At 35.7% G+C, this 13,609-nt stretch overlaps 1 protein-coding gene across 2 annotated transcripts in view; it reads right to left on the reverse strand.

Annotated features, from left to right (window-relative positions):
• LOC133715732 (linoleate 13S-lipoxygenase 2-1, chloroplastic-like) overlaps positions 1 to 13,609 on the reverse strand; it is an 84,547-nt gene that overhangs the window by 2,015 nt on the left and 68,923 nt on the right. Inside the window, exons 1-5 of one of the 2 annotated variants that reach the window (XM_062142356.1) lie at positions 4,357 to 4,817; positions 1,872 to 2,143; positions 1,548 to 1,785; positions 404 to 724; positions 182 to 267 (exon numbers count right to left, since the gene is read on the reverse strand). In XM_062142356.1, the coding sequence (XP_061998340.1) occupies positions 182 to 267; positions 404 to 724; positions 1,548 to 1,785; positions 1,872 to 2,143; positions 4,357 to 4,741 (1,302 nt within the window). In that variant the 5' untranslated portion in view covers positions 4,742 to 4,817. Of the gene's footprint in view, positions 1 to 181; positions 268 to 403; positions 725 to 1,547; positions 1,786 to 1,871; positions 2,144 to 4,356; positions 4,818 to 13,609 lie in introns of those variants that run through there. The other variant, XM_062142357.1, reaches the window with a different exon arrangement.

Here is a 13,609-nt window from a genome sequence, read left to right on the forward strand (position 1 = left end):
CTGATACGTCATTACAAATTTAGTGCCATTAGAGCAAAAAATGGAAGTTGATCAACCAAACCATAGATAGTCTGGTTTCGTTTTTAAATAGATATTGGAAAAACCAAAATGCACATGTTGGGTTTTCTAATTGAAGTGAAAGAGTTCTTTTGGTAACGGAAAATTCAAGAAGAAAGCATACCGTAACTAGCTCTATGCTATATGGATTAAGACCAGCTAGAGTTTGCCGAGAAAATTCTTCGTCTTTGAACCAAGAAAATTTATCACCTGCATAATTTGAGAGCTATCAATATCAAGGCAGTATACAAATGGGACATGAGGCCAACAATGAGGTTTTCAGAAGAGAATTAATTCTTGTTTATTAGTTTTGTATAGATATATAAAGAGGTAGCTAGAGGCATACGATCAAGTATTTCAGGGGTCTCAAAGAGCAAGAGATCATCTTGTCCATCGCTAATTGCCTTGACTAGCCTTGGTATGATTGACTGAAAAAAGCCACTAGCTTTTGGCTTAGGCAATGTGACTCCTTCATTGAACAATGAATCTATGGCTGTGAAGTAGGGAAATCCTAGCTCTGGATCAACAAGTGTTATCTCAAGCTGAGGAAGCAATGCGTGCAGCACAGATTTCAGGGTCTTTGTAGAGAATGTGAGCTGTTTCAACTCTGCAAACGCTTCATCTCTTGGCACATACACGCTGCTGCTTCTTTCCTCTGATAATGGATCTGCATTCACACAATAATATGATAAGAATAATCACATATATAGCTCTTATATGGGAAAATTACTGGTCCCCCCTTTAACTTTTGGTGCGTCGACAGTTCAGTCCCTGTTATTTCAATTTTAACAGATAACTCCCTAAACATTCAAATTTCACACAATTTGATCCAAAATTACCATTTTACCCCTCACTTATTTTTTTTTGTTTTTTTTTATTCTTCTCTCTCTCTTTTATACATATGTATATATGTGTGTGTGTGTGTCTGTATATATATTTTTTATTCTTCTCTCTCTTTATATATATATATATATATATCTACATATACATATACATATATATATATATATATGTATATGTATGTATATATATCTAATGTGTTTATGTATTTGGTAAGTCTATATACTATGTTTATGTTTCATATTATAAAAAAAATTCACAACTTTTATATATCTAATGTGTGTGTATATCTATATATATATATGTATGTATATGTAGATATATAAATATATGTATAATTTTATACATATTTGTGTGTATATATATAATGTATGTGTGTGTGTGTGTGTGTGTGTGTGTGTGTGTGTGTGTGTGTATGTATGTATGTATATGTATATGTGTGTGTGTGTATATATTAGATATATAAAAAAGAAGAAGTGAGGGGTAAAATGGTCATTTTGGACCAAATTATGTGAAATTTGAATGTGTGGGGAGTTATCTGTTAAAATTGGAATAGCAGGGACTGAACTGTCGAATCCTAAAAAGTTAAAGGGGGGACCAGTAATTTCCCCCTCTTATATATAGTGTTGCTATTGGTTAGTGGTGGTTACCCTTTTTAGTGCGTGGTCGTCCAGTTCTGCAACGCCTAGGGTACGGGTGGTCTTTGCCACCAAGGACAGGCCTAGCCAACTCGTCTTTGCTGTCCGGGTCTCCAAGATCATTGTATGTATCATAATCGTAAATCCTTTCAGATGATTTCCTTTCACCCTCGCCATTTCCTCGCAGAAGTTGCAGCTCCTCTTCTCTTAGCCTCTTGATCCCACTTGGTGTCTCTGATGGTAAGTAAGACTGTTTCATTGTCGACGACATTAGCACATCATCGTTAGAATGCATGAGACATTAATGTTGGTGTAAACGAAACTAGTCATATGTACCTTGTTGGTGAAAAAGATTCTCTTCTGCTTATTGTCATACTTGGAATGAGTCCATGAATTACATGGAACACTAACAGAGGTGCCATTTGGGAAGCCGGTGATCTCGATACTCTTGATGTAAGCCTCCTTGTGGTGATCATTCTCAACCTGAACCGCTCCGATATGCCCGAAACCCGCTGGGATCGTTAACACACTCTCGTACGTGACGATCGTCTCTTTTTGGTTCACTTTGTGTGCATACCCCTTTATTGTTTCCTTCTCCAACCCATTCTCTGTTATAAAAACGAATCACATAGATACTGATGAGTATAACTTATTTTGCCAACATACATTCCCTCAAGTAGACATGATTATCAAAAACCTAACAATGTAAAATTCCTACACTTTAGTAAGGAAGTGCAGAATCCTTTTTTTGAATGTAATTCTTGAAAAAACAGAATGTAATTCTTGAAGAGGGAAAAAAAAGGACATGGTCACGGACGGGTAGTTTGGGCCAATTAGGATCCGGTTTGGCAGTGCATGATGATGTTGGTATGGGGTATATCGCTTTCAGGTCTCCTTAAAGAAAATGTTAAAATCTTTATTGGTGGCAGACCTCGTACGAGTTACGACCACAGACTGACTCATCATTGATATTGACCCATTGTCTTTTCTTTATTCTAAAACACATATTTTTCTTTTCTGTTGGTGCCCCTATAATAAATCTTCAGTGAATACGACTAATTTTTCTTCTGTGACTAGTCTTGTCCCGTTCACATATAATGGTAAAAGGGTAGCATGCCTTGCTTCTAGGGGACCACTCAAGACAGGAATTGAATAGGCCCTTGGAAAATTACTATTGATATATAGTACATATGTACATTATATATATATATATATATAATTTCTTCATATATTACAAGAAATTATAGGGTAAAGCTATGGTATGTTAACATTTCTCATACATCAACTATTTTTACCACTTTAAGGACTCATGTTACCACTTTGAGGACTAATATTACTATTTTGAGGACTCATATGGTAAACTAAGAAAATTTACCACTTTAAGGACTCATGTTACCACTTTGAGGACTAATATTACTATTTTGAGGACTCTTGTGGTAACTAAGAAAATTTACCACTTTAAGGACTCATGTTACAACTTTGAGGACTAATATTACTATTTTGAGGTCTCAAATTACCACTTTTAAGGCAATTGTATGCATGTCATACGTTAACATTTTGTAGAATTTTCCGAAATTATAACCATGAAACTATAAGCTTAGTAGTACGAGAGTATTGATCAACCTAATCTTAGCATTTGTCATGCAAAAAATTCTAAGTTACATTAATGTATCAATACATCAAATAGATTATATTTGATACAGAGATATACTGACTTCACACATAAGTATACTAGCTTGACTTGCTCTCAAAATAGTCTACCCATATACCTGTGTATCTAATTAATTTACTTGAGATATGAAAATATTAATGTATCGGAAACAAAAAAATTTGTGGACGTTTTATTTTTATTTTTGAATCGATCTAAAAAAGATATTCGTGATCGAGCTCGATCGATAACAGCGCATGGCAGCCATTTTTGAATACCTCATAGCATTTTCCAAACGTTTGAGACTTCTATCATTTATATATGATTTGAAAATGCTTAAGAATAAGATGTGATATATGATTGTACTACTAGCCGGAGGACCTACTACGCAAAGCAGATGAGTAGAACTTTCAAAAAAAAAAAAAAAAAAGCAGACGAGTAGAATCATATAGTAGATAACCTCTCTATGGTCCTGTCAATTAATTCGTTAGTTCCTTGACGATGTAACTCATTACTTGTCCTTTTTTTTTTTCTCAGTTAGTGACTTCTTCATTAAAATAAAATAAAACAAAACGTCAAACGAATAAATATAATTGAATCACGCTAAAAAGTTCAGCATATGAAAAATATATATGAAAAATCCAATGGTGATGTGGGAATCAAAATAAGCCAAATCTGCAGTTAATTTATTTTTTTTTGGGTCAAAAATCTGTAGTTAATCAGTCATATGTTTTTAACATATATAATTGTAGTTAAAGCTCTAAAATAATGTTTTTGACCTCAAATAAATTTAAATATGAACTAGAGACTTTGAACCCTTGTTTTGGCTCACGCCTCATTCATTAATTAAGCTCATTAATATTAAAGGCCCGAGCCAAAACACCTCAAGTGGTGAATTAAATTTGAAGCACAAGGACTTTCAAGCACCGTTCTTGATTTCCTGGGGAATACACATATTTTCTGAGCCAACCAAAACAGAATTAAGTTCATATATAGTTTTAACTTTTAAGATTTTAAAAGTTCATACCCAGAAGCAATTGAGAGGAAAGGATTCTGAAAGTTAAAACTCAAGCTGGTTGGAATCAAGTAATATATGTAGAGAATCAGATCGGATGAGTTAGAAGTTAGAACATGAATAATTAACTAAATTAATTTCTTCGGTTGTTTGCTTACTAGGGTCAAGTTCAGCGCTGACAAGCTCGAGAAGAAAGGTTTTGCCGGCGATATCGGTGAGGGTGTCGAGCGGTGCAGTCAAGCTAAGGGTGGAGAGAATGTTTGCCGCTGTTTCTTGCACCGTAACCACTGCCTTCACTGTAACTGCAGTATCATTTTTATCCACCCCTGTGTTGTTTGCAGTCGCTGTCTTGACTTCACTGGAGGCACGGATGCGATTATATTTTTTGGTCAAGTGGTGCTTTGTATGGCCGCGTGCAGGAAGGATGTTGACGAAGGAAGGGCTGCTCAGAATGGCGGAGCTGCCGGGTTTTAGTGGTAAGAGAGAACTAGATCTAGAAGAGGAGGAGGGTGGTTTTTGCAGCTGAGGCTTCATCATCATCATGATTGCTTACCTTAGCTAGGCAGATACAGGCTAGCTAGCTTTGATTAATTTGCTTGCTCCAACTCTTTGATGGGTTCATTCATTTATATATACATACAGGTGTAATAACCAAGTACATATAGATTTTTTTTTTGTTTTGGTCTGAACTAAGTACATATGGATGGAAATTACTCATGTTTTGATTTTTCTTTTTCATGTTTTACACATGATGAATAACAGAGAAAAAAAACAAAAAAATATGAGCATTCATGTGTGGTTATGCAGAAATAAATGACATGCACCATAGCTTTGATTATTCAAAACTTCTGATATGTGACAACTGACTAGCTTTGATTATTCATGAATCATCCAAATGACAAGTCACCGAAAATAAAAACGACAGTCATTCATTGAAGATAAGGAACCAAAGATGAAAAAAACGAAAATTCCACAGAAGACTCTTCGTTCATTGAAAGATAAGGAAAAAAACAAAGAGAGAAAAACCAAGTTGATGTTCCATTTCATATATAATTGCATTTTGCTATTGTACGTACTGAGGGGTAATTAAGATATGATACACGCGGAAGTAGTGTTTATTTATGATCTGGAGAAGTTGAGAACAAGTTGATCGATTATAATGCACATTTGTCTGGATTGCTGAAGTCGATGTGGAGATCTATCCACATATCTTCTGGTCTCCAATCAAATTTCTATTTTTTTTTCTTCCGTTTGGGAACCAATCAAACACTGCCTAACTAAATTAAATTAGTAATTAAATATGCGCTTTCCATGTGATGACTGTTGGCCCCTACCGTTCTTTTGATTTAGCCAGGTCCTTATGAGTTATGAATCCTGTTGAACACTACTGAATCACTCCACCCAAAGTGCTAAATGATGCGGGATCATGCATTAATGGTGCGATCTACTAATGATGGATTGCACTCTCCTAAATGCAACCACTCTCGATCATGTTAAAAAAAATTAAATAAATTAATAAATAATCATAATAATACAACCACTCTAGCTAAATACCTCTACCTAAAAATACTTTTATAGTCTATATATATTTTGAGTATAAACGATTTTAAGTGCAAAAATAATTAAAGTTCCATGGACCTTTTTACCTTCACAACGGAGTTCGAAAGTTTGTTATTCAACTATATATATTAGGAGATCATCATTTTGGCTGAAAATTTGCAGAGACGATCTATACACTAGTACCTAAAAACTGAACGATCGAGATGTGGATATGCGACCGAAAAGTGACCCAAAACTTGAACTTCACACGTAAATTTTCAAAGCGGATCTCCGCTCTGGATAGGATCTGTATATATATATATAGGGCTGATCACAAGCGGACGTCCGCACTATCACTAAAGTGCGGACGTCGACGTTGTAGTAGCTTTCAGGAGGCGGTGGCGGCCCGGGGCTTGCCGGATGGAAGCTGGAGGCATCCTAGACCGCTTCTGGGCAGCGATCGAGGTCGGAGGAGATCGAGGTTGAAGGTTTCTGGGCAGCGACCTCACCTGCAACTGTAAATTCTGGGCAGCGCTGCAACCTCGTCATCGGCGACTCCACCCTACTGCAGACTGGCTTCTCAAACCCCTGGCCTCCGTCCGGCAAGCTGCGCCACGCCATCAACGCTTGATTGAGGCAGGAGGAGCGACATCCGCTCTCGAACGGCTATATATATATATATATATATATAACTGACTACATTTGTTTACACAATTTTGAGTGACCAAATGATTATGGATTTGGTTGGTTTTTTGTAGACATAATTCTTGCATAGGAATATAAAGAATCAACAATATATATATACATACATACATACATGAACGATTTGGAGCGGACGTCCGCAACCCAGAAAAGTGTGATATGAGCGTAAAATGCGACGTTTATAATGTTTCAACCCTATATTTTGCTAAGTTATTTCCTTTATCTTGATCAATTTAACTTAGTTAGTGTTTTACAGGTAAAATGGAGTCTCAAGGTCCAAAAATTGCTACGGAGAGCATAAAGGGCGTGAAAATGGAAAGAAATGAAGAAATGGAAGTTCTCCCACTTTGACAAGGAAACACAATTTTACTCAGATAAGGAATTCTAGTGTGATAAGGAGTCCCTGTTGGATAAGAATTACTCGAAGAAGGTTCCAGAAGAGTCTAGAGAATTTCGGCAAAAGGAAGCAGTATTTGACTAGGAAACCTACTTGGATATGGAGTTCTACTCATACTAGGAGATCTGTGGAAACTAGGAGAAGTCTATGGAACGTCCATGAAGCATCTAGAAGTCTCAAGAAGATCATATGCCGTGCACATGGAAGAGGAGTACACTTTGAATTTGGATTTCAAAACATTATGGAGTTTGGATTTCTAGTTGAGTAAGGATTAGAATTGCCGTGAGATTCTTGAAGATTCTTGAAGGTTCTTGACGTTTCTACTTCAAACAAGGCGTGGAAGACATGTGATAGGCATGTGATGGCAAGGGAAACTGAATTGGACACAAGTTGTGCTTTAAAAGTCAAATCCATTACAGATTCGGAAAACTGCCAGTGCAGATCAGTCAATTTCAACGGAGTGTCAAAAATCGTTCAGAGCTCAAAAAATTATGATCTTTTGCATGGTTGGAAAGCTACGGATGTCTAGTTTCCATAACTTTTTACAGCTCGTCGATATCTATTTTCTAGAAGAAGTTATGACCGTTTTAGTACATTGAGGTCAAGTCTGCCGGAAATCTGTTTTGTGTCAAAGAAGTTCTAACTCAATTTGGTTTCTACAACCTAAAAGAGATATTTTTTTTGTAGAGATATTTTGGGAGTTCTAAATCAAATTGATTTCTACTTGCTTGTGGAAGATTCCTATTGGTCGAATTATGAAGAAATATCAAGACACTAAGGCTATAAATAAAGAGAGGAGGGTGACCAACAAAAAAAAGGATCGGAATCATCCAATTTTCCATCTTCTTCCTCTCTCCATTTTCTTACCCTTCTCTAGTCTTCTTGCATAGCAGTTTTCATATCTTCAAGGAGCTTAGTTGTGCCATCCACCCTCCTAGCTGTGATCACCACCTTGTCCAGCCACCTTGGAGATGCTTTGGATTTTGGGACGTAATCAAGGGTTGTTCATACCACCATTATCATCATATCTTCACGGTTATGTGTAATTGTAGATAGAGAATCCTGTTTTTTTTATTTTCTTTGTGTAAACTGAAATTATGAGTTCATAATCTTATTTTTGGAACAATTTTGATGCTCTTTTCAATGTAATATTAGTTTATGTGTTCTTGATCTTTGTGTGCTTCATTTTTTTGAAAAGATAATCTGATTTTGTTTTAAAGAAAACGTTTACATGTTTTTGTTCTCTGGTTCGAAACATAGAGTGATTGCATGTAATTGGAGCTAGCAATTAGGTTTATGCTTTGTAATCCTAATTCAAATAAGTAGTAAAGGCTTAGGACATAAGTCGAAATCAGATTGTTTATGCATTGAATTGACATGCTTTGTGTACTTGGATTTGCATAATTATTAACCAAACTTTCACATGAACTTAATAATTTGAAACTTGAGTTTGCATGATTGCTTTGATTGTGTGAAACCTGTTTTTGAAATATATTGGTTAGATGCTTTGCTTGATCAATTGTGTAAAGGGAAGTAAAATAAGAGACATTGTTTGCTTTTAACTTTGTTTCTTGGTTGATAACTTTTCATGGCATTAGTAAAGGCTTAAGGATGCATGTAACAAATTGATCTTGAATTGTGGTAGATGAATTGTTACCAAAAGTTTCTGTTCATGATTCCATTCATCTTCAACTTTTTGTTTTATTTTTGTTTTCTAAATTTTTCATTCGAAAACCCCCCAAAACCTTTCTTTGATTTCGTGATATGTGTTCTTGTATATAAATTTGCGTTTTTAGTTTTTCGTACTTATAAATATTTCAAATATAATCTGAAAATACCTTAAAAGAATTCGTGAACTTTGTTTAGTTTTTAGGTTTTTAGTTTCAGTGCATGTGTGTTTTTCTAGTTAGTTTTGTGTTAGAATTAGTTTTTATTTAGATTTTGTGTTTGTGCTATATTTATTTGTATTTACTTTTATATTCCTGTTCTTTGTTTTAACTTTGTAAATAATATTTTATATTTATACATAATTTTTTATTTGTTTATGCAATTACAGGTGTACCCTCAATCCCCGGCTTGAACGATCCCTACTTATTCTATACTGATGATGACATTTTACTGGGTTAAATTGACACTCATTTCAAGCGTATCAATTTTTGGCGCCGTTGCCGGGGATTGAAAAATCTCCATGTAAATCACACCACTATTAATAAATTGAGGTTGGTAAGGGGTTGTGAATCATAACGGAATAGGTGAAGTCTCTTTTGTTAATATTGGCCTAAACTCCTTATTGGTGCCTAGTTCAGGTCCCTTAAGGTTAAGGGCGGCTTTTATTAACACTTGTTGAACTATCTTCACACTTATGACCTTTATCATCTTAGTAAGTATAACCTATGTGAAATGGTGTCTAGAAAGGGGACAACGTTCTTGACAGGTTCTTGAATCCAGAAGTGCGTACAAATGGGCCTAAACCACTATGTGGGAGTAGTTCATGCCAAAATGGATTCTGCCTCTCTTGTTCGCCTTCCCCCACCTGGCCATTTCAGTAAGGTTGCCCAAAGGATTTGAAAGAAAATTTGTGTCTAGGCGACTATACTTGGGCCGCATGTCAAAACCTTGATTCACAATGTCTTATTGAATTAAGCTACTTTAGAAAAAATTGTAAAACATACATACATTTTCGTTGGCTTTGATTGTACATATATCATATATGTGACCTTTTTATGTGTATACCTTGGTCCACGTCATTTTGATTAATTTATTAACTTCTTTCATGATGGAAAGAGACTTGATGCTTTTATGATGGGCTTCCAAGCAGCATCAAGCATGTCTCTCTCCAAGTTTGTGAGCCCATCATAAAAGCAAGTGAGCAAGGTCTCAGCCTTCATACCATGTTGAGGACATTGAGTGATGAGAGACTTGAACCTTTCAAAGTACTCTGCGTAGGATTCATCTTGTCCTTGTTGGATACCACTTATCTGCTTCCTAAGCGTGATGATACGAGATGTGGAGAAATACTTCTCTAAAAATGCCTTCATCATGTCATCCCAAGATGTAATGTGTCTAGTTGGCAACTCATAAAGCCATTGCTTTGCCCTGTCAGCCAATGAAAATGGAAAGGCCTTCAATTTTAAAATTTTCTCATCAGCTCCTTGTGGCTTCATGCTTGTGCAAATGAACTGGAACTCTTGGAGATGCTTATTAGGTAGCTCTATAGAAAGCCCATGAAATGTTGGAAGATGATGAATTAATCCAGACTTCAACTCAAAATTAGTTGTTGTCCCCTCAGCTGTATCAGGATAGATTATATAAGTGGGGACACCTCCTGGTGGAAAGTTGTCTGATGGTGAGAGCCATTAGTTGAGGTGGTGGTGGTGGTGGAAGTAAAGCTTGAAGTGATGGGGATGGCGTTTGCTGTGGTGATTGATCAAATGGTGTGTTGGACACTTCTGATTCACCCTCCACTCGGTTTCCTTCACTATCTAACTGAAGCTCACAAAACTGGGTGGTGACATCAAAAAGATCTGAATTTCGCTTAAGTCTTTCGATTCTTTCCTTAATGACAGTCAGTGAAGATGGTGATACTTTGGGTGGTTCAGATGGTCCGGACATTCATTGATCCTGTAATTGAAATGGAAATGAAAGAAGTTAATAAATTAATCAAAATGACGTGGACCAAGGTATACACATAAAAAGGTCACATATATGATATATGTACAATCAAAGCCAACGAAAATGTATGTATGCTTTACAATTTTTTCTTAAGTAGCTGAATTCAATAAGACATTGTGAATCAAGGTTTTGACATGCGGCCCAAGTATAGTCGCCTAGACACAAATTTTGTTTCAAATCCTTTGGCCAACCTTATTGAAATGGCCAGGTGGGGGAGGGCGAACAAGAGAGACAGAATCCATTTTGGCATGAACTACTCCCACATAGTGGTTTAGGCCCATTTGTACGCACTTCTGGATTCAAGAACCTGTCAAGAACGTTGTCCCCTTTCTAGACACCATTTCACATAGGTTATACTTACTAAGATGATAAAGGTCATAAGTGTGAAGATAGTTCAACAAGTGTTAATAAAAGCCGCCCTTAACCTTAAGGGACCTGAACTAGGCACTAATAAGGAGTTTAGGCCAATATTAACAAAAGAGACTTCACCTATTCCGTTATAATTCACAACCCCTTACCAACCTCAATTTCTTAATAGTGGTGTGATTTACATGGAGATTTTTCAATCCCCGGCAAAGGTGCTAAAAATTGATACGCTCGAAATGAGTGTCAATTTAACCCTGTAAAATGTCATCATCAGTATAGAATAAGTAGGGATCGTTCAAGCCGGGGATTGAGGGTACACCTGTAATTGCATAAACAAATAAAGAATTATGTATAAATATAAAGTATTATTTACAAAGTTAAAACAAAGAACAGGAATATAAAAGTAAATACAAATAAATATAGCACAAACACAAAATCTAAATAAAAACTAATTCTAACACAAAACTAACTAGAAAAACACACATGAACTGAAACTAAAAACCTAAAAACTAAACAAAGTTCACGAATTCTTTTAAGGTATTTTCAAATTATATTTGAAATATTTACAGGTACGAAAAACTAAAAATGCAAACTTATATACAAGAACACATATCACGAAATCAAAGAAAGGTTTTGGGGGTTTTGGAATGAAAATTTAGAAAACAAAAATAAAATAAAAAGTTGAAGATGAATGGAATCATGAACAGAAACTTTTGGTAACAATTCATCTACCACAATTCAAGATCAATTTGTTACATGCATCCTTAATCCTTTACTAATGCCATGAAAAGTTATCAACCAAGAAACAAAGTTAAAAGCAAACAATGTCTCTTATTTTACTTCCCTTTACACAATTGATCAAGCAAAGCATCTAACCAATATATTTCGAAAACAGGTTTCACACAATCAAAGCAATCATGCAAACTCAAGTTTCAAATTATTAAGTTCATGTGAAAGTTTGGTTAATAATTATGCAAATCCAAGTACACAAAGCATGTCAATTCAATGCATAAACAATCTGATTTCGACTTATGTCCTAAGCCTTTACTACTTATTTGAATTAGGATTACAAAGCATAAACCTAATTACTAGCTCCAATTACATGCAATCACTCTATGTTTCGAACCAGAGAACAAAAACATGTAAACGTTTTCTTTAAAACAAAATCAGATTATCTTTTCAAAAAAATGAAGCACACAAAGATCAAGAACACATAAACTAATATTACATTGAAAAGAGCATCAAAATTGTTCCAAAAATAAGATTATGAACTCATAATTTCTGTTTACACAAAGAAAATAAAAAAAAACTGGATTCTCTATCTACAATTACACATAACCGTGAAGATATGATGATAATGGTGGTATGAACAACCCTTGATTACGTCCCAAAGATCCAAAGCAGCTCCAAGGTGGCGGCACAAGGTGGTGATCACAGCTAGGAGGGTGGATGGCACAGCTAAGCTCCTTGAAGATATGAAAACTGCTATGCAAGAAGACTAGAGAATGGTAAGAAAATGGAGAGAGGAAGAAGATGGAAAATTGGATGATTCCGATCCTTTTTTTTGTTGGTTACCCTCCTCTCTTTATTTATAGCCTTGGTGTCATGATATTTCTTCATAATTCGACCAATAGGAATCTTCCACAAGCAAGTAGAAATCAATTTGATTTAGAACTCCCAAAATATCTCTACAAAAAAAAAAAAAATCTCTTTTAGGTTGTAGAAACCAATTTGAGTTAGAACTTCTTTGACACAAAACAAATTTCTGGCATACTTGACCTTAGTGTACTAAAACGGTCATAACTTCTTCTAGAAAATAGATATTGATGAGCTGTAAAAAGTTATGGAAACTAGACATCCGTATCTTTCCAACCATGAAAAAGATCATAATTTTTTGAGCTCTGAACGATTTTCGACACTCCGTTGAAGTTGACTGATCTGCACTGGCAGTTTTCCGAATCTGTAATGGATTTGACTTTTAAAGCACAACTTGTGTCCAATTCGGTTTCCCTTGCCATCACATGCCTCTCACATGTCTTCCACGCCTTGTTTGAAGTAGAAACGTCAAGAACCTTCAAGAATCTTCAAGAATCTCACGGCAATTCTATTCCTTACTCAACTAGAAATCCAAACTCCATAATGCTTTGAAATCCGAATTCAAAGTGTACTCCTCTTCCATGTGCACGGCATATGATCTTCTTGAGACTTCTAGATGCTTCATGAACGTTCCATAGACTTCTCCTAATTTCCACAGGTCTCCTAGTATGAGTAGAACTCCATATCCAAGTAGATTTCCTAGTCAAATACTGCTTCCTTTTGCCGAAATTCTCTAGCCTCTTCTGGAACCTTCTTCGAGTAATCCTTATCCAACAGGGACTCCTTATCACACTAGAATTCCTTATCTGAGTAAAATTGGGTTTCCTTGTCAAACTGTGAGAACTTCCATTTCTTCATTTCTTTCCATTTTCACGCCCTTTATGCTCTCCTTAGCCATTTTTGGACCTTGAGACTCCATTTTACCTGTAAAACACTAACTAAGTTAAATTGATCAAGATAAAGGAAATAACTTAGCAAAATATAGGGTTTTAACATTATAAACGTCGCATTTTACGCTCCTATCAAAGTGTGGACGTCCCACCTCCGGCGTCGAGAAGGAGGTGATGGCTGCGCTGCGGTTACCAGACGAAGGCTGTGGACATCCCAGACGGCATCACTACTAGAATAATGTAATTAGA

This window comes from Rosa rugosa, chromosome 6 (assembly GCF_958449725.1).
Source record: "Rosa rugosa chromosome 6, drRosRugo1.1, whole genome shotgun sequence".
Classification (NCBI taxonomy): Eukaryota; Viridiplantae; Streptophyta; class Magnoliopsida; order Rosales; family Rosaceae; genus Rosa; species Rosa rugosa.